This window comes from Kogia breviceps, chromosome 6 (genome assembly GCF_026419965.1).
Source record: "Kogia breviceps isolate mKogBre1 chromosome 6, mKogBre1 haplotype 1, whole genome shotgun sequence".
Lineage (NCBI taxonomy): Eukaryota > Metazoa > Chordata > Mammalia > Artiodactyla > Physeteridae > Kogia > Kogia breviceps.
Window position 1 is genome coordinate 59638268 of NC_081315.1, and position 21998 is coordinate 59660265.

Sequence of the window (21998 nt, forward strand, 5' to 3'; positions counted from 1 at the left end):
AACAAGGGCTTGAGACATGCGTGCATAGTTGGGTGCGCCCTCTTGTACTCTGACGTCATCAGGAGAAGAACTTCCTCCAAGTAACTGTTGCCCCTTCAGCCTGGACCCAGAATGGACCTATGAAGCAGAGACACCTCAGCCATCCTGCAGAGCTGAGAGAATACATAAATGATTTGTTTTAAGCCCGTGTTTGAGAGTAGTTTGTTATATAGCATTATGGTGGCGGCAGCTAACTGATACATTTTTTCATCCTCTTAAAAGTTTTCACAATAAAGCCCTGATTAAAAACTAATCATTGGGGCTTCCCTGGCGGTGCAGTGGTTAAGAATCTGCCTGCCAGTGCAGGGGACACGGGTTCGAGCCCTGGTCCAGGAAGATCCCACATGCCGCAGAGCAACTAAGCCCGTGCGCCACACTACTGAGCCTGTGCTCTAGAGCCCAAGAGCCACAACTACTGAGCCTGTGTGCTGCAACTACTGAAGCCCACGTGCCTAGAGACCATGCTCAGCAAAAGAGAAGCCACCGCTATGAGAAGCCCACGCACCGCAACGAAGAGTAGCTCCCACTTGCTGCAACTAGAGAAAGCCAGTGCAGCAAGGAAGACCCAACAGATCCAAAAATAAATAAATTAATTAAAAAACAAAAAACTAATCATTGAACTAAACTAATCTGTATGCCTGTTCACATCTTCTCTTAGTAACCAATCACTCCCTATGCCATACAGTAAAAAATTTCTGCCTTTCTATCCTTATTTTATTTTCAAATGGTAATGTCATCAATTCACACACCTGTGAACAAGAAGCTGTATAAAATAATGTTCACTGCAGCATTATTCAAAGTAGCAAAATATTGAAACGATGTAATACCCATGATGAGGAGAATGAGGAACAAACCATGATACAGCCATAAAATGGAATACTATACAGCACTTAAAATGATGAACAATTGCTACTAGAGTAGCTAGCATTGAACAGAAAGAGCCAGTGGCAGAATATACATCATGATACCATATATTTAAAGTTTAAAAATCTGCTAAAGAGTATCATATGTTTATGGCTATATCAATATTTTGAAACAAGTATAACAACATGCATGAGAATAATAACACTGTGTATACTATTGGGTTATCTTTGGAGAAAGAGAGAGGGAAATGGGTCAGAAAAAGCACAAAAGGAACATCAATTGTATCAACATACCTTTTAAAATGTCTTGAAAACATTATAAAAAAATACAGCATAATGTTTAAGATTTGATAAAGCTGGGTGGTGAGTACACAGATATCAATATTATTATAATATTATCATTTATTCTTGGTATCTTTCAAATACTTACAATTAACATTTTTAATAGCAGTGTTTTTAAGGAGAGACTGTGGGAGTTATTATAAACTGCTTGCTATGATCTGAATGTTTGTGTCCCCCCAAAATTAATATGTTAATATCCCAATCCCCAGAGCAATGGTCCTTGGGGGTGGGGTCTTTGGGAGGTTGTTAGGCCCTGAGCGTGGAGCCTTCATGAATGGGATAGGTGCCCTTGTAAAAGAGTCTCCAGAAAGCTCTCTTGTCCCTTCCACGGTGTGAGGTTACAGTGATACTTTTGTGTATTTTTCTCCGTTAATCTGTCTTATGTCATTTTAATTTTTAGAGCAGCCAGGAGAACCTAGAAGGGTAGAGGAAAATTTCTCCCTGTCTGGCAGGATAAAAAACCTGTCATTTACTCCCTCTGTGACTTTGCTCCCTTTACCTAATCTCTCTGTGTCTCAGTTTTCTCATTTATAAAATGGGGTTAATAGTATCTACCTTATAGGTTTATGGTAAGATTTAAATTAGTGCATATCTGTGAAGAATTCAGAACAGTGCCCGGACTGTTATTAGCGTTTAGCTGTTCGCCATCCCGTACGAGGCCCTGAACTTCTTGGGAGTGGGGACTGCCTGATCTCTGAATCCACAACGCCTAGAACAAAACAAGCTTGCACTAAATGGGAAGAAAAGCTTAATGTAAGTGAAGGAGAAGTGAAAATCGAGGACATGGGTTTCACTGTGAGGATGATGCGAGACGAGGGCGGTAGAATTTTAGAGACGCCGAGGGCGAAGGGCCGAAGGCGCGCCTGCGCGGAACTGGCGCCCGGACGGCCGCGGGGCGCGGCTTCCCTTTCCCAGCCTCCGGTGGCGATCAGGTGGATTCGGGAGGCTGTGGAGGGGCGGGAGGAAGGGGCGCGGTCCCGGTCACGGGCGGGAACTAGCGCGGAGCAGCGGAGCCCGGGGCGCATTCCCTCGCTGGCCGCTCTTCCGCACGCCCGTTCCCGGGGCCGCGTTCCAGGTAAGTTTAGCCTCCCCGCGCGTCGCCGCGGGCCTCGCCCGCCACCCTGGCTGCCCCGCAGCTCGGAGCCAGGGTCGCGGCTCAGCCGGTTCTCCCGCGAGCACAGCGCGGCCCCGGGTCAGCGCTGGGCTGTCATCCACTCCACGTACCGACACGGCGGTCGGTACGACACCTGCGGGGTGCAGGGCTCCAGGGGCCTCGGCGGGCGTGGAGGCCACCGCCCCCGTTTCAGAACCGAGTAACCTGAGGCCCCGGGCAGCAGAACTGCCTGCCCTGGGAGGGTCACCCAGTTCTGCTCAGGGCGGGATGCAAGCTGACCAGCTGTCCCGGCGCCCTCGACCCTTGGCTTCTCGTCACAGCTAGCCGCGCAGGGATACAGTTGGCCATCTTGGCTCCCCCTACCCTCAGGTCTTGGGAACAGAAAAAGAGCGGGGAGCCTGAATGGTTCTCCCGGTGCGTGGCCTCGTAAGAGGGGCTGGCTCCAAGGTCTGTTCTGAGAACTTGAACCCCACCCATCCTTGTGAGCACGTCCCTCCTCTTCACTTAGGCAATTTACTTTATTTCACTTAATTTTTTTAGAAGGTAGAAGAAAAGTGTATTTACATATTGGGCGTTGGGAGTCCGAGAAGTTTGCTTTTCCATGAGAAGACTCACCTTTTCTTTGATTGAAAGAGTCTGATTCACTGGACATGAATCATTCCCCTGGCATTTGAGTCAGCAGGTAGGGGATCTGAGTACTTGTTTGCAAGTGACCATATATAGGAAATTGTGGTTTCTGCCGGGTCAAGGAGCTTCTGGGTCAAGGAGGTTCTGGGCCTCTGGCTCCGGCTGCTGATAAGGTTGTAACACGGCCTGGCTAAATTATTTCCAAGGATTTGTGTTCTACACAGTCAGTCAGACTCTGTCCTCCGCCAGAGCTACATTTACAACTTTCTAAAAATCAACTTCATGAAAATTGTAACTCATAAAAACATTATTCTGTAAATATATCGCCATTGGCTTTCATGAAGGCAGAAAACTTCAAACTGACGAGAAAGGGAATTCAAAGATGTAAAGAAAACCAGAAGCTTGTTCCCAGAGCCGTGTGGTTCTGTAGAGACACTGGTTGAAATATAGGGACCGAGGAGGAAGTAAAGGAAATGATGTAAACGCTGTAATCTCTTTCAGAAAAGGATGTTTAAGGTTCTATTGTTAGGTCATTTAGCCTCCACTGTGGAGAAATTTTTCACTTCTTAAAACTGAAATCAGTAGTCAATGTTTGTAATTTACAAATTATACTGAATCAACACATATTGAGCATTAGCTTTGACAGTGTATGGGCAGGGCACTTGGGTAAGGCAGAAGCTTGGGGGTTAAATGTATACCCTTGGACTGTAACTGTCTAGGTTCCGTAGAGGGACACTTACTCGCTGTGAGACTGGAACGTTATAGTACAGTCGGCCCTCCGTAGCCGCGGGTTTCAAAGTCGAACTGCAGTTGGTGGAATCAGCGGATGCAGAACCCGCGGGTAAGGAGAGCCGACTGTACTGTGCCTTTGTATATAGGGACCTTGAAAAATCTGAGGATTTGGGTAAACGCGGGGCAAGGTGGGGGAGGGGGCCTGGAACCGTGGATGCTGAGAGATCGACTGTACCTCTCTGCGCCTCAACTTCTTCATTTGCAAAGTGGAGATGTTCTTAATGATACCCAGCTCCCCTGGATTATTGTGAGGCTGATATCATTCATTCATTCAATAAGCATTTTTTTTTAGTACTTTCTGTGCCTCAGTGAATAAACGACAAAAATCTCCAGCCTTTTGGAATTGACCTTATAATGTTTCTTAATTTTTTTTAATTTTTATTTATTTATTGGCCAAGCCGCACAGCTTGTGGGATCTTAGTTCCCCAGCCAGAGATTGAACCCGACGGGCAGTGAAAGTGCAGAGTCCTAACCACTGGATCGACAGGGAATTCCTTATTGTGTTTTTTTCTATTACCTGCAACATAGTAAGAACTCAAACCATTAGCTGATGTGATTACACATATTATTTCATTTAGTGCCAGCAACAGCTGTCCTCTCCCCTTTTTACAGTTGAGGAAACTGAGGCTCAAAGAAATTGTGTCTAACTTTAAGAGGCAAAACCAGAACTAATGATATTTTGTATCTGCTGTATATTTAGAGGGATGTAGCCCTTAGCTCTTGTAACTAGAAAGATGACTGCCCTCCCCTACAGAAAGCCTGAGAAAATCAAGTCCCTAGGAATATTTAAATTCCAGAGACTAATAGTGTCATTTCCTATTGAATATTGTTCTGGGGCTATCACTGAATTTTTAGAATATTTTGTTCCCAGTAAGTGTGGGAGCAACTTTATTTCTAAGCCAATCCTGTAGATTTGCCAGCATGTTTGAATAATGTCTACATATGAAAGTGTGTCTGGGTTCCCAACCAGGCATCCATCAAAGAACTGCCCTTTTTCACCTATGGGCCCTACCAAGGACTGGATCTTCCTCAAAGAGCAGGCATGTCTGTTTATAACAGAGTGTAGACTTGAAGCCTTGTAAAATGTAAATGAATATTCACAAACACAAGGGATCAAACTGAAGCCAGCTGAAAACTGGGGGAGGGGGACAAGTTTTTTTGTTCCCTATGATGGTAGTTAAAAGAAGTCAACAATCATTGTAGTTCTCCTGCATGTTAAATGAGTCAAAAATTGGCTTCCAGGAAACATATTTGCAAACCTCTTACGTAGAGAGATTTTTTTTCTCTCTTGTTTTGAGCCCTTCACAGGTCTAGCACAGTCCCTTGTAGACAGATAGTTGGTGTTTGGTGGTATTTGTTTAGCAAATGCAGTACTTGATGTTAGAGAAACATCCTCTTCCTGAGGTGGTTTCTCTTTGAATGTTGACTTCTGTTTTCTGGATTAGAGATTAAGGGTTAGGCTGAGATTATTGTGTTCTGAATCCCAGATTTATACTGTTCGTACTTTTTTTTTTTCCTTTTATAGGTTAGTGTGAACTCAAGAGAAAGGTGGGATATCATGGCATCTATCTGGGTAAGTAAAAATCAAGCCTTCATAGCACAGTAACTTATCTGAGTCAAATCAAAATATTAAGAAAAAAATTTTATAAGTTGATAAAAGGTTTATGTGAAAAAATTAACATGCCCCAAAAGCTAGAGGATGTCTAAAAATAAGAAAATATTAAAATATATTGTAAAGGTACATAGTTAAAATAATTTGTACTGACACCAAAGCAGGGAGGTCAATAATAGAGAATAAATTATGTGATTTGGGAATTTATTATAAGAAAAAGACATTTCATATCAGAGAGGAGAAGATGGCTTATTCAATAAATGATGTTAGGAAAACTTCTCACTGTTTGAGGGGAAAAAGTAAATCTGTATTCCTTCTCCCTTCTTACATGAAACTAAATTTCAAATGGATAAAATACCGAAATGAAAAAGGCAAAATAGGGGTGAATTTAAAAAATAATCTTGCAGTGGGGAAGGCAGTTATACAACCAAGGTACAAACTGAGAAAACCTAAAAGAAAAATTTTGATCTATTGGACTAAATTCAAATTTATAATTTATGATGGTAAACAATATATTAGTGGAGTCAGAAGACAACCTACAGGAAAAAGTATTTGCAGCACATCTGACAAAAGACTCATTTCATTAACATAAAGATAACTTGACTACATCAATAAGAAAAATGAACTCGATGGAAAAATTTGTGAGGGACATGAATAGGATATGAAAAGAATTATAAATGTCCAACAAGCATATGAAAAGGTGCTATACCTTACTGAGAAATAAAGAAATGTAAATAACACAATGAGAAATCATTTCTATCTAAGTATTGGTAAAGGTGAAAAAAAATGTAAGAAGACCAGTGTTGCAGAGGATGTGGGCAAGACGGGCACTCTCATACTCTGTTCATAGGAGAGTAAAGTTGGCACTCTTTGGGGATGGTATTTTGGCCATATCTATCAATGTTTAAATGCTCACTTGGTGTAACCCAGTAGTTCCACTTCTGGGTATTTATCATATAGATACACTTGCATAAGGTTGAAGAAATAAAGGGTGATGGGCATTCATTTGTACTAATGAAAATACACAGAATAAATGGCCATCCATGGGTTATGATAGTTCTCAGTTGTAACTTATAGCCATTATTATGTAATCATTTAAAAAATGAGAAAAAGTCCGCTGTCTATGTATTGACAAAAAAAGTCCAGAGATATATTAATCAAAAAAAAATCCAGTTATAGAGTAGTACATACAGAGTGATTCTGTTTTAAAGAAAAGAAAAAAATAGACACATAAGGACTGTATTACATCAAAACTTCCTGGAAAGGTGGAACTATGAGCAGGGACACGTTCACTTTCAATGCATCACCTTCTGTGCTCTGATTCTTTTCTTTTTTGCGGTACGTGGGCCTCTCACTGTTGTGGCCTCTCCCATTGCGGAGCACAGGCTCCGGACGCGCAGGCTCAGCGGCCATGGCTCACGGGCCCAGCCGCTCCGCGGCACGTGGGATCTTCCCGGACCGGGGCACAAACCTGTGTCCCCTGCATTGGCAGGTGGACTCTCAACCACTGTGCCACCAGGGAAGCCCCTGATTCTTTGATTTAAATTCTTTTTCTTTTCTTGGGTGGGGGGGGGGCTGTTCACGCGGCATGTGGGATCTTAGTTTCCCAACCAGGGATCGAACCCGTGCCCCCTGCATTGGAAGCACAGATTCTTAACCACTGGACCACCAGGGAAGTCCCTCTGATTTTTTTAATGATGAAAATACATTAAATTTTATAAGTGAGGGGCAGAGAGGCTTCAAGAATAACCCGTATGGAGACATGAGCAGGCCTTATTATGCACGGTGTCGGTAGATGTGCTATTGTGAGGCTTTGCTTGGTCCCAGATTATTTTCTGTCGCTGGCCAGTAGGCTGATCTCCCCCTTTCCAGGTCTGAAATTCCTGTTGCTATTATGGATCTCTAATAGAGTCAGGTGAAAAAAAATTTCATCTCTCCAAAAAATTAGTCTCCCTCTAGCCCTTGTCCATTAGTGAATCGACATGGAATTAGTTGTTCAGGCTCTCAGGCTGACACCTTCAAATTTATGGCACATTTCTGAAGGGCTGGGAGAGACCCAGGTGAGTGTGAGAGAGGGTGTATTTGTTTCCTAATGCTTCCGTAAGCAATCACCACACATTTAGCAACTTAAAACAATACCCCTTTATGATCTCCACACAGTTCTATATGTTAGAGCCCAAAATGGGTCTCACAGCGCTAAGATCAAGGAGTTGGCAGGGCTGCATTCAGTTCTGAGACTTTGGGAAGAATCCACCTCTGAGCTTATTTAGGTTGTCGGCAAAGTTTAGTTCCTTGAAGTTGTGAGACTGGGTGCCTTGCTGGCTGTCAGTGGGGGCTATCCTTATCTCCTGGAGCCCATTGCCAGTCCTTGTGTGTGGCCCCTACATCTCAGAACAGCAGCGGTGCATGGAATCCTTCTCATGCTTGTAGTCTCTCTAGCTTGCCCTTCTGGGACATCTCTCTTCTGCCTTCCTCTACTTCCTCCAGCTGGAGACAGTTCTCTGCTGTTAAGTGCTCACATTATTAGATTGGGCCCACCTGGGTAATCCAGGATACTTTCCCTATTTTAAGGTTTGGAACCTTAATTGCATCCTCGAAGTCCCTTTGGTCATGTAACATAACACATTCACAGGGTCCAAGGATTACCGTGTGGACATTTTATTTGGGAGTGGATGGTAGCATTGGGCATCGGGCAGCAGGAAAGAAGGGATGGGAATAGATGAGAAAAGGGAAGCTGTGCTTTGGGTAGGAGGGGAGATTGGGGGGCTCGAGTGAAGAAAAAGGCCCTAGCCAGAGAGGGGTTCATACTGCCTCGCTTTTTCTTTCCTATTTTCCTCCTGTCTCAAATTAAAGAACTAACATTTATGAGTGAGATATCTGAGAGCAAATATTAAAAACAACTCAGAGCTACTATGGAAAACAGTATGATGGTTCCTCAACAAATTAAAAATAGAATTACCGTATGATCCAGCAATCCCATTTCTGGATAAATATCCTAAGAATTGAAAGCAGGATCTTGAAGAGATATTTGCACACTTGTGTTCATAGCAGCATTATACACAGTAGCAAAAAGTTGGAAGCAACCCAAGTGTCCGTTGATGGACGAATAGATAAACAAAATGTGGGCTATGCATATTGTGGAATATTTAGCCTTTAAAAGGAAGGAAATTCTGACATATGGTGCAACATAGATGAACCCTGAGGACATTATGCTAAGAGAAATAAGCCAGTAATAAGAAGACAAAATACTGTATGATTCCATTTTTATGAGGTATCTGAAGTAGTCAAATTCATAGAAGCAGAAAACAGAATTGTAGTTGCCAGGGTCTGGGGGGAGGAGGAAAGGGGGATTTGTTGCTTAATGGATATAGAGTTCCAGTTCCATACAATGAAAAAGTCAAGTTCTGGAGATCTGTTTTACAACAATGTGAATATTCTCACCACTACTGAACTGTACACTTAAAAATGTTTAAAGTGGTAAATTTTATGTTACACTTTTTTTTAACCACAATTTAGAAAACTCAGATTTCTGTAAATACTCTTATCACTGTTTTATCTTTCTCTTTTTCCCTCTTAACACAAAAGCACATACACACACAAACACAAATGAGCAATCAGTCCATGCTTTTCTACTACATGGTTGATCGTTTGTGTTTACCAGTGTATGGTGAGTTTATTAGAGTGATATGATCAAGAGGGAAGATTTCTGTTGCAATTTCAGTACATTACTGTTGGAGATGAAAGATTAGCTGATTTCCTAAGTCTGTATATTCTTATCTAGGAGTATTGGAACCCTCCCATTGTTTCAGATGTTGCATTACTATTTCCTTTGTTAAAATTTTTGAATATGGTAACCACACTTTTCGAAAATTTGTATTACATAACTTTGCTTTTATGAAAGATCTATGTTAGTACAGGCATACATTGGAGACATTGCAGTTTGGTTCCAGACCACTGCAATAAAACAAGTATCACAATAAAACAAGTCTCATGAATTTTTTGGTTTCCCAGTGCATATAAAAGTTATGTTTTGGAAACCATGAAACTCCTATACGAAAACATTGGCAGAACACTCTTTGACATGAATTGTAGCAATAATTTTTGGATCTATCTCCTAAAGCAAAGGAAGTAAAAACAAAAATAAATAAATGGGACCTAATTAGACTAAAAGTTTTTGCATAGCAAAGGAAACCATTGACAAAATGAAAAGGCGACCTACTGAATGTGAGGAAATGTTTGCTAATGATATGACCAATAAGGAGTTAATATCCAAAATATATCAACAACTCATACAACTCAACATCAAAAAAGCAAACAACCCAATTAAAATGTGGGCAGAAGACCTGAATAGACATTTTCCCAAAGAAGACATGCAGATAGCCACCAGACATGTGAAAAGATGCTCAACATCCTTAGTCATCAGACAAATGGAAATTAAAACCACAATGAGATATCCTCACACCTGTCAGAATGGCTATTATCAAAAAGAACACTCATAACAAATGTTTGTGAGGATGTGGATAAAAGGGAACCCTCCTACACTGTTGGTGGGAATGTAAATTGGTGCAGCCACTATGGAGAACAGTATGGAGGTTTCTCAAAAAACTAAAAGTGGTTTAGTTTTGACCATATGACCCAGCAATTCCACTCCTGGATATATATCCAAAAAACCCAGAAACACTAATTTGAAAAGATACATGCACCCCAATGTTCACAGAAGCATTATTTACAATTGCCAAGATATGGAAACAACCTAAGCCATCAACAGAACAGATGAATGGATAAAGATGTGGGGTGTGTGTATGTGTGGTGTATATATATATATATATATATATATATATATATATATATATATACACACACACCACACACATACATACAATGGAATACTACTCAGCCATAAAAAGAATGAAATTGTGCTATTTGCAGCAACATGGATGGACTTGGAGGGCATTATACTGTGTGAAATGTCAGACAGAGACAAGTAATGTATGATATCACATATGTGGAATCAAAAAATTCAACAAACTAGTAAATATAACAAAAGAAAAGGAGAGTCATAAGTATAGAGAACAAACTAGTGATTACCAGTAGGGGGTGCAATATAAGGGTAGGGCAGTAAAGAGGTACAAACTGTTAAGTATAAAATAAACTATAAGGATATATTGTACAACATGGGGAATATAGCCGATGAAAAAGTTATGTTAACACTATACTGTAGTCTGTTGCATAGAATAGCATTGCCTAAAGAAACAATGTACATACTTTAATTTAAAAATGCTTTATTGATAAAAAATGCTAACCAGCATCTGAGCCTTCAGGGAGTCATAATCGTTTTTTGCAGTAGTAACATCAGAGATCACTGCACACAGATCACCATAACAAATATAGTAATAATGAAAAAGTTTGAAATATTGCTGGAATTACCAAAATACGACACAGAGACACGAAATGAGCAACTGCTGTTGGCAGAATGGCGCTGATATACTTGCTTGATGTAGGGTTGTCACAAACCTTCAGTGTGTAAAAACACAATATCTACAAAGCAAAATGAAGCGCAATAAAGACATGATATGCCTGTACCTGTTTTTGGTAACTGAAAGAAATCCAAAGAGGATTTTTGCTTTTATGCCATCAATGTATTAATGAAGGTCTTTCTTAAAACTGAAGTGGTGGGGCTTCCCCGGTGGCGCAGTGGTTGAGAGTCCACCTGCCGATGCAGGGGACACGGGTTTGTGCCCCGGTCTGGGAAGATCCCACATGCCGCGGAGCGGCTGGGCCCGTGAGCCATGGCCACTGAGCCTCCGTGTCTGGAGCCTGTGCTCTGCAATGGGAGAGGCCACAACAGTGAGAGGCCCGCGTATCACACACACAAAAAAACCCAAAAAAACTGAAGTGGCATAAAATGAACTTTTAAAAATCTGGGGATACCCTTGGCTTTACACAATTTCAGCTTATGGAAAGTTTCATAGAGGTGCTCTGTATTAAGATAAAGGGGGAAACCTGTGTATCTCTGTTCAGGCTTGGCTTCTACTACTTCACCCCTGATGAGAGGGCCTGGTATCTTATCAGTTTGTACTCTTTGAACTCAAGGTCTTTGTCAAATGTTGCCTTTACATCTATAGCAAGCACTCAGGCAACACACAAATGAGAATGTCTTGGAACATTTTTATTAAGATACCATAGCAGTATTTTTCCTATGTGTGCCTTCTACAAGGCTGGCTTTCTCATAGGAATACTCTGAGCTCTTTGCTCCTTGGTCAATTCCTAACTTACTTTTACAGAATAATAATGAATGCAATAACTATTTGAACCCTCAAATTAATATTTTTATTATGCTACTAAAATTTTTCAACATTAGCTGAGAATCACTATAATCATCATGAACTGTTGTAACATCCCAACTAACTATATACTCTTCCTTCCCCATTCCAAATGCTAATTTGCAAAATGAGGAAGGGGAACATAGAAGGACTCTGGAACCAAGGGATAAAAAAAACTTTAGGAAATTATAACTTCCTATAAACATGAAGGAGTTCATCCAAAGGGTAGCTAAACAATGGAAGCAGTGTGTACCTAGTGCAATGGGCTCTTCCAGAGCAGAAAGAAGACCATCCAGCCACAACCCCAGTTCTACTTTTCATGACTCTCTAATTGATTAAAAGGCAAACTCTTGAATATGACCTTGAGCAAATTACTTAGACTCTTGCTATGTCTGTTTCCTCATCTGTAAAATAAGTGTAATAACAGTACCTACATCATCTAGGCTTTGAAGGCATTAAATCAGTTCATGTGAAATGCATGAACAGTACCTGGCATGCAGTGAGCACTCAATAGATGTTGTAATCATTATCATTTCGGTATATTAGCTTTTTTCTAAAAACGTATTCCTTGATAATTAATATCCCTGCAACTGTTTTAGTGAAGAAGCTTCTGCCTGTTTCTTGGGCCTGGTTTTAGTACACATCAACAGCATCCTCCTCCCCATTGGAATGATTCTCTCAGAGCCATCTGAAACCAATGGATTTTCCCCAAATAGATGTTTTCTGACCATGCCTATTTTTAGTATTTCTTGCATTTATATATATATATATATATATATATATTATATGACATTTTTTTAGAGGAGTTTTAGGTTCACAGCAAAATTAAGAGGAGGGTACAGAGGTTCCCCATGTGCCTTCTGTCTCTCACACATGCATGGCCTCCCCCATTGTCAACATCCCCCACCAGAGGGGTTCATTTGTTGTAATTGATGAACCTACACTGGCACATCTCTATCACCCAAAGTCCGTAGTTTACATTACAGTTTACCCTTGGTGTTGTGCACTCTATGGGTTTGGATGTTTATATGTATTTAAAGGCATTCTATGGGTTTGGATGCTTATATATATTTAAAGATAATGCTCTGTTCTCACTCCCAGTGGGTGGACTGCAGTACAATTCTGACACTACCTAGTACTAGCATCAGACCCCACAGGTTTAAGGGCTCAAGCCTCACTTCAGACACCAGTGGCAAGTCTCAGAGCCACCTGCTGTTCTGACCCAGGGGCTATAAATTAGGTTTCCATGACCCTGATCAGTAAGTCTCTAGAACACCTCATAGAATTCACTGAAAGTGCTATACTTACAATTACAGTTTTATTATAAAACCTACACATACAGCAAGCTTTGGAAAGGCCCTGGATGTAGAGCTTCCAAGCCCTCTCCCCGTGGAGTCAGGGCACCTCACCTTTCCTGCACATCAGTGTGTTCACCAGCCAGGGAGCTTCTCTGAGCCTCGGCATCCAGAGCTTTTACTGGAGTTTCATTGCATAGCCGTGACTGATTAAGTCACTGGCCACTATTGAACTCGGTCTCCAGTCCCCTTGCATTTCCAAAGTGCCAACCCTCTAATCACATGGCTGGCTCTTTTTAGTAACCAGCCTGATGCTACAGCTATCTCATGGCCCACCATGACTCACCTTATTAGCACAGTAAAGACACTCCCATCACTCAGTAAATTCCAGTGGTTTTTGAAGCTCTGTGGCTGGAGCCCAGGACAAAGATCAGATATATCTTTATTATACCGTACACATATAACTTACATCAAGGCTGCATAGAGTTTTCAAAACGTCATATTCCTGTATTTTTTACTAAAATGCTGTCAACGCTAAGGTACTGGTTATCTTAGGCTGATCGGAAGCTCTGATCGGAAGTTACATCTTTAATCACAAGTAAGACTGGGGGAAATGAGTTAATGTTTTGTAACAGATACAGATTGGCAGGCAGGGTCACTCAAAACATGGGGTCCATGAAGAAATACAAAAAGGGATGCTTGATGGTGGAAAGGTTGGGGAAGGTTTACCTAAGGTGGAAACTTGCTAGTAGGGGAAGCTACCCCATCATAATATGTCCTTGGTGAGAATTAGAGAGCACAGCTTCCCTTCCCCACCCCATCCTTCCTCTCTTTCCTGGGAACAAGATTGGTGTAGTTTGACACATGAGAATACAATGTTCCCATTTTTGCAATGTAACCCAGAGGAAGGACACCAGTGGTAGGGCTCCCAGGAAAGGTGCAGTGTGCTAACATGGAGGGAATTTGGGGAAGGCAGTGCCTTTCAAATTCTGCCCCATGGATGAAATCAGCCCCGGGCATTTGGATGTTTTTGGTACTGGGTACAAAGGATTCGTAAGAGCCCCATCCACTTTCATATTTCTTGCTTTGGTGGGACATCCAACTAGACCTTTCTTTCCTGGTGTGTTTGCTCTTCCCAACCATGCAAATTTAAACCACGTATGGAGAAGACACCTGTGTTACATGCATGTGGATGTGCTGAATTTCTTCTGTGGCCTCCCTCCTGTCTACTGCATCTCAGGGCTGGATGATCTGGCTTATAACTATTTTCATGGAAATGGACTGTTCACATCCCAAGCAGTAAATAGGCATCATGCCTGATTAGGTACTTTTGACATGATTGTAACTTCCTATTTCGTGTGTGTTTCAAACCACGGTTCCTGAAGCTTCTTTAGCTAAATACTGGCACTCAGAGAGTTTCACAAATGGTCCTCTGCAGGAAGTTAATGAAAAACAGGTTAGACCTGGATTTCAAATCAAAACATTTAGAGCTGTGTTTTAGGACAAACCGTGGAAAGAAATATCATACAATCTGAGTGAAAAGAGAAAGGCTTCCTGGGAATGAACGGAACAAACATTAAAGGGCTGCTCTTTGCCACTCCCTGACCCAAGCTTAACCACCAAGGAGGGACGGTCCCTCTTTTATATTTAATTATAATAAAAAGTGTAATTTGACAGTCTAACTTGTTGCTGTTGAAAACGTTTTAGATTGAGAGCAAGGAATGTGAAGGGGAGAAGGTATCATTTGACTCTCTTGAAAGTCTATTTTTTTTTTTTTTTGGTGGATGCAAAGCAGTTAGAAAACATAAGTATTTTAGAGTTCTGAGCAATAAGATTAATACAGAGGTCTCACATGAATTAAGGGAGTAAGTCAAAAGGGTAGAAAATTCTCAAGTCTGCCCCTTCCTCCATTCTCAGATCTTTGCTCCTTTCATCTTCAACTATCTGTGTTTGATTAAATACCTCGCCTAGGTTCTGGAGGCATGTTTAAGTAAGAGTAGTGACAGTCTCATGTGAACAGGATTTACAAAAGGTGAAGAGTGTGTTTGTCAGATTTTTGAGATATGGCATGGAGCTCTGAAAAGTCTGGTAATGGCATTTGAGAATTGTCAAGGAAAACAAGATCCAGAACAAGAAAGCATTTTGTACTCATTTATTCATGCAACAAATTCTTACTAAGCATCTACTATGTGCCAGATACTCTTTTAGGCTCAGAGGATACAGCAGGGAAAGAGAAATAAAAAAGCGTGGAACTTACATGCTTCTGATTTTATCAGGGAAGAGAGGTAATAAACAAAGAAATAAGTGTATAGAATATTAAGTCAGTTTTAAGTACTCTGGAGAAGAGCAGAGGTGGAGAATGAGAGTGATAGGGTACATTATTTTCTGCTCAGATATGTGAGTAGAAGTCAACTTGGAGTGAGGGAGTGAGCTGGGAGGATATTTGGGGGAAGACCATCCCGGCAGAGAGAAGAGCAGGTATAAAGCTCTGAGGCAGAAGAGCAATAAGAAAACCCCAGTGAAGTGATAGGAGGGGGACAAGGAGATTTGGGGGAGCATTACAGTTCTCTTCTTTTGTTACTTCAGGGTCCTCCAAGGGCCACAAAGAATGCCTATAGTCCTGACAGCCTTTGCATGAACTGTAGAAGGAGTTTCCACTGTCTAGGTTTACTTTGCATTAGGAAATATCTTTAGATCTGTAGCAACTCGTTGTTAGCATGAACAACAAACATACTCATACGAAATCCATGAAACAGTGCATTTTAACATCATATCACGTGAGCATTAATGACTTTGGTCATCGATGCAAGAAATCTTCTTCCCAGGATGTTACAAACAGTAAATGTTCCTGATCTTAGTCCCTCTCAGGTGGATCCCTATTCCCGTAGAAGTGAAGTAAGTGGGAGGAGAGTGAGTGTCACCGCTGTACTCCCCAAATCCTGCCAAGCCAGCCACGATTCTCCAGCCAAGAAGATGTGATGAAGCCAGATTTCTCACTTCAGTGAGCCAAGTTTCCTGTATCTGCCACAGTTAGAGTGAAGGTCCCTTAAATGCAGGTGTCTCCCCCGTAAGATGAAGTTAGATATGCATGGAGCCGAGGATGTGGCCAGAATAGTCTTCAACTCTCTGTGGCCCTTGGCCGAGAGGAGAATTTGGTCATGAAGTCTTAGCTAAGTTAAGCTCCTGACTTTGTGGTACAAAAAAATAATTTTCAGACACTGGTGCTATATGACTCAAAAGAAGATGAGTACAGCTTATTTATAATCTGCTGCAAACAAATAATGAAAATGATTCTGAGAAAGAAGTTTGTGTTGATGAAGTCTTTTCAGGGACCCAGTGTTTCAAGCTCAATCCAGATAGTTGGGTTTGCTGCCTTTGACAGAGAAATGCTGAGTGCTTGGAGAGACAGGAAGGAAGATACAGTAGAAATCACTGGAAACATCCCAGGTGCACCAGGCATCCATCTAGGCTTGTGGAACCAGATTGAAAGACTTAGCATAGCTTGTGGTGCTGAAAGAGGTCATTTGTGTAGTCTGGACATCTTCCAAATCTCCCAAGATACAAGGATCACTTTGATTTCTAGACTATCAATATTTGAAGGAAGCAACCTCATCAGACAGCCAGTTGTCTAGTGTAGACCTTGGAGATAGCCCACACCTTGGGATATCATTGTCTTGCTTCCATCTACTTCCAGCAGACTCACTCACAGTTGTTTATTAAGCCCCTAGCTGGAGGCTGAGCACTGGGCTAGGAGCTGGGTGTGCTGTGAGCAAAACAAAAGGTCTCTGCCCTCTGGAACTTTAATTTAGAGGAGGTGGAGACACAGATATAAACAGAGATACTGAGGAATGCTGAGTGCCCTAAGGGGGAAAGGGTGCTGAGACAGAATAACTGGAGAGGATCCTGTTAAGACAGGGTCAAGTGGCCCCAGGCAGACCTGTCAGAGAAGATGGCCCTTAATCAGAAGACGGGAAGGTAGGAGAACATTCCAGATAGAGGGAACAGCACAAACAAAGCCATGAAGATGAGAAAGAGATCACAGTAGATCAGCTGGAGTTTGGGAGAGCTGAAGTGGGATGGGCAAAGGGGAGAGTTGGCTCCAGGTGAAGGTGACAAGGAAGGTTGGGCCAGATGTTGCAGGTCTGTGTGGACAGGGCAAGGAGTTTGGACTTTATTGAATATCCAGTGGGAGGTCAGAGAAGGGTGTCCAGGAGGAGAATGCCTTAGATCTTTCACAGATCCCTGGGCTGCTAGAAAATGTGGGAAATGGCTAGAGGTAGGCATAGAAGGAAGCAGGAAGGGAGACTAGGGCAGATGTCCATGTCCAGAGGAGCAATGATGGTGACTTAGATGACAGGAGTGCCAAAGAAGGTGGGGAGAAGTGCACAGGAGATTCTTTTTTTTTGAGATAGTCTCATCAGGTCTCGCAGATGATTGCATTTGGATGGAAAGAGAAGGAATTGAAGGAGACCCCCAGGTTTCTGGTGGTTGGGGGTGCCATTTAAAAGGATTGAAGAAGAAGAGCAAACTGGGGACAAGCACAGACAGTGGAGCCAGATTGCCTGGGTTCAAATCCTGGCTGTGCCACAGGTAAGTTATGTGACTATCAGCAAGTCTTTTAACTCTCGGTGCCTCAGTCTTCTCCCCTGTAAGATGGGATCATAATAGGATGGTTTCTGGGGGTTAAATGAGCAAATATGTATAAAGCACAAGTAAGTACCATGTAACTGATACATGGTAGAAGAAATCATTTTGAAAGGAAATAATGAGTTGATACATGAGATATAACCAGTGTTCAAAATAGAAGTCTGGGCTGGGAGTACAGCTGTGGGAATTGTCTGCATATAGAAGGGGAAGTGGCAGAAATAACCCACAGCAGGAGTAGAGGGAAAGAAAACAGAAAGAGACTTTCCATTTTAGAACCTACTTTATAGATGTCAGCCAAAGGGGAGGAGCCAACAAAGGAGAGGCCCAGGAGGCAAAAGAAGGCCAAGGGTCTGGCTGGGTTAACCCTGAGTGACACATGCTTCTAAGGAATCTGGGTTTCTCTTTATTATAATCTGTGTTTCATGGAAAAACAACATAAATCGCTTGTTTGTCCCCATCTTCCCTAATTTCTGAATCATATTCATCTTTCTACTCCAGCTCAACACCCTCCAGCTCAACACTGGAATGTTACCACATTCCAGTGCTCTGGCTCTGGGACTCCCCTGATGAAATCAGAACAAGAAAAGCTGGCAAGTATGGGTATTTTCTCCTTTGAATGAGCACAGGAAGAAATGCAGACATCTCCCTAGAACCTCTTGGATGCATGCAGACAAAGCCATAATGGCATTCTTGCTCCTGTCAGGCGTCCCTGAGGCTACCAGTCCCTGCTTTCCCCACGCCCTACTTCTCTTTACTGGCCCCAGGTGGAGAGCGAGCCTGCAGTGGTGATGGGAGCCTTCTGTCTGCAGTGATCACTGCCAGCCTGAGGGAAAAGAAAACAACGCTACCCTTTGCCCTGCAGGACCTGAGTGGTTACCAAGTCTTTTCTCTGGCTTCTTCCCTGCTGTATGGTTTCCTGGGGCTTCTGTAACAAAGTACTACAAACTGGGTGGTTTAAAACGAGAAATTTATTGTCTCACTGTTCTGGATGCTAGAAACCTGAAATCAAGGTGTTGGCAGGCCATGTTTCCTCTGAAACCTGTAGGGGATCCTTGCTCACCCCTTCCAGCTTCTGATTCTCTGGCAATCTTTGGTGCTTCTTTGCTTGAGGCTGCACAACTCCAATCTTTGCTTTCATCTTCCCTTCACAATTTCCCTGTATGTCTCTGTCTTCACATGGCTGTCTTCTAAGGACACCAATCATATTGGATTAGGGGCCCATCCTTAGTTAAGACCTCATCTGAACTAATTACATTTGCCAAAACCTTATATCCAAATAGGTCACATTCTGAAGTAGTATGGGTTAGGACTTCAACATTTCTTGAGGGGGAGGGGTGGGCACAATTCAACCCATGCCACCTGCCTCACTTGACCATATTTCATTTCAGGGCCTTTTATAGTAGACTTTCTTTGGTTTTGAAAACTACTTTTTCCTGGAAAATTGAATAAGTTTTATATTTTCTACGTTTTGATCCTTTTATTTTTTTTAGTCTACTCCATTTTTCCTTTTATCCTAAATCCTCATGACCCAGCAGATTGTTTTGACACTGAGCAGACAGTGATCATTTCTCCCTGGCTCTTCAACAGTTCCTAAGTCCTGAAGGTTTATATGAGGCTCTGATTTGAAAGCTTAATTTTGGGACATGGCCTTTCCAGGACTTTAAGAAGTGATGCAGGATTTGGCTTTGCCTCACCTTCAAAACGTACCTGCAGCAGCCGCTATTCTTGCTCTGGAGTGTTTGGCTTTAAATATGTTCCTTGTCAGCAGGATTGGCACCCTGTGTTTTTCTCTTTCATCCATTCTTCTGAATATAAATGTTTGACTTCTTGCAAACGCAGTGCGCTTTCTTGAAGAAATAAATACGACTGACTTTCCCAAGTCAAGGACAGACTGGCATCTCTCAGGGGTTGTGGCAGACAGCTCCCCAGGCCTGGCTTGGCCACACCAGTGGCTTCAAGGTGTCATGGGTTATGACTGACATCTGAGGGATAGTTTTAGAGGGTCAGGGAAAATTAAATAGGCATGAAGAAGAAAGATGCATCCTAGCCTAGTCATTAGGAGCAAAGACTGACCAATTGCTGCCTGTGAGAACTTGGGTGACAGCTTAATCGTCATCTGCAAATAGGATTTATTATATCTGCTTTATCAGTTTACTCTGAGGACTGAATGAGCTAATGCAGGAAACGTACTTAGCAAATAGTGAGTAGCAGCAATTGTTATTAATATAAAGAGCTCCTGTTGTTTCCCCCCTTTATTTGGACATTCCTTGCGGTAAATTTATTTTCCAACTGGTTTCAGGATCATGTTCCCTTTGGGGGCATCTGAAGGTCAAGTTTAAGAAAAGAAAAGCAACTAAATGTGTTTAAGGGATGTGGATGGAAATCTGATCAAATATGATTAAAAATAAAAAGACTTTGCCAAGTATTCATGTGATGTCCTGCACTAGCGCTGACACTTTGTTAGGGTAGTAGCGTTCATAGAAATAAACTAAGTCAAGTATTGATTAGTAATTTAAATGTCAAAGAATTAAGCCTGCAATGGAGCAGGCGATGCAAGCAGTTTGGTTTGGCTGTAAAAATGCCAACATTCCTGAAACAATGAGCTCATCATCAAATTCTTATTCCACACCCACAGAAGAATCTATGACTTGTTTGCTCGATTTTGTTTTGGTTTTCTGGGCAGCTAAGAACGAAATAGGGCAGTGATTCTCAAACACGTTAGTGCATTGGAATCCTCTGGAGGGCTTGTGAAAACCCAGATCCTGAATCTTAGCCCCAGAGTTTTTGATTCAGTAAGACTGGTGGGGCCTGAGAATTTGCTTTCTAATAAGTTCCCCGGCAATGCTGATGCTGCTGATCCAGGAACCACGCTTTGAGAACCACTAATATGGAATTTCCTGAGGCCTTATGATGTGGTGGAGAACTCAAGGCATTTTAGTTACAAGGAAGTGGGTGCAAATTCTGGGGCTGTACTTAGTAGCAGAGTTATGTCAAGCAAATAATCTCTCTGAGATCCAGTTTCTTCCATTTTTAAATGGAAATAATAAAATCCCCCTCTTTAAGGTCATGGTAAGAGTTGAATAAGATGTCTGTGAAGCACCTTGTTCACTGCCTGACATGCATTACTTTAAAAGATTCCATTAATTTCTTTTACTGAAAGATTTTTTTTCATAAGTCATATATTTATTTCTGAATGTTTTGGGCAATGAAGTCTATCAAATGAATATACTGCTCACTTAAATGACCGAAGCACTTTGAAAGATTTCACTAAGATTCCATTTCAGAAGTCCCGTACCATTTTTCACACAGGTGTGTGTGTGTGTGTATATGTGTGTGTGTGTGTACGTGTGTAGTTTTTTTCCCTTGTAATCAAATGAGTAGTTCCTCCCCATTAAATTCTTACTAGGTAGCAAGTTGCATAATGGATTGGGAATTTCATCCTTCTCTAGTTTTGTGCATTGGAATTTCAGCATACTTTGATGTATAGGTAGCAGAGGGCAGTGAAAAGGTCACAGCTAGAATGGAAACCCTGAGTTTTCATAATTCATGGATAATTAGAGTTTTGTCTTTTGTATTCAAAAGAAGCCATGTGAATATCTGCATGGCACAGAAGCACCAGGGGAGCTTCTAAAACATGTGCAGTCTAACATCTCATTTCTAAAGACCATGGTTCCATATGTCTAGGGCAGGGCCTCATCATATGCATTTTAATCAACGAAAAATCAATCAACTGATCTAAGAAAGAAATGGAAAATTTTATTCGAACCCAATTGAGGATTATGACCCAGGAACAGCCTCTCAGAAAGCTCTGAGGACTGTTCCACCCTCTAGAAGTCAAAGCACAGTTGTATAAGTTTTTTGAGACAGAGGGCTGTCCATTAAATGATGTATTATTGACAGTTCACACCATCCAGATCTGCAAGTACAAAGTGGTGGGTCATGATCAAGAAGGAATGTTATTTTTTAAGGAGTTGTCTTGGTGCTGGGAGAATGTTGCTCTTTATGGCTGAGCAGGTGTTCCTGCCAATGGGGGAGGTTTGGTCGATGCATAATGCAGATACACAGTGCACAATAGAGGGGAGAGAGGAGGCCAAAGGCAGAAAAAAATGTTTATGTTTAAATTTTTTTTGTCCTGCCATGAAATATGAATTTTAGGGCTTCTCTGGTGGCACAGTGGTTGAGAGTCCATCTGCCGATGCAGGGGACACGGGTTCGTGCCCCGGTCCGGGAGGATCCCACATGCCGTGGAGGGGCTGGGCCTGTGAGCCATGGCCGCTGAGCCTGCGTGTCGGAGTCTGTGCTCCGCAACGGGAGAGGCCACAGCAGTGAGAGGCCCGCGTACCG

The 21998-nt window shown here is 42.0% G+C and overlaps 1 protein-coding gene across 5 annotated transcripts in view; it reads left to right on the forward strand.

Moving 5' to 3' along the window:
• Positions 1-2097: 2097 nt before the first annotated feature.
• The window catches only part of ANXA3 (annexin A3), a 54145-nt gene continuing 34244 nt past the window's right edge, over positions 2098-21998 (forward strand). Inside the window, exons 1-4 of one of the 5 annotated variants that reach the window (XM_067035896.1) lie at positions 2117-2176; positions 2899-3040; positions 3705-3826; positions 5303-5350. In XM_067035896.1, coding sequence (XP_066891997.1) covers positions 3812-3826; positions 5303-5350 — 63 coding nt within the window. In that variant the 5' untranslated portion in view covers positions 2117-2176; positions 2899-3040; positions 3705-3811. Of the gene's footprint in view, positions 2320-2898; positions 3041-3704; positions 3827-5302; positions 5351-21998 lie in introns of all 5 variants that reach the window. The other 4 variants (XM_067035895.1, XM_067035897.1, XM_067035898.1 and 1 more) reach the window with 4 other exon arrangements.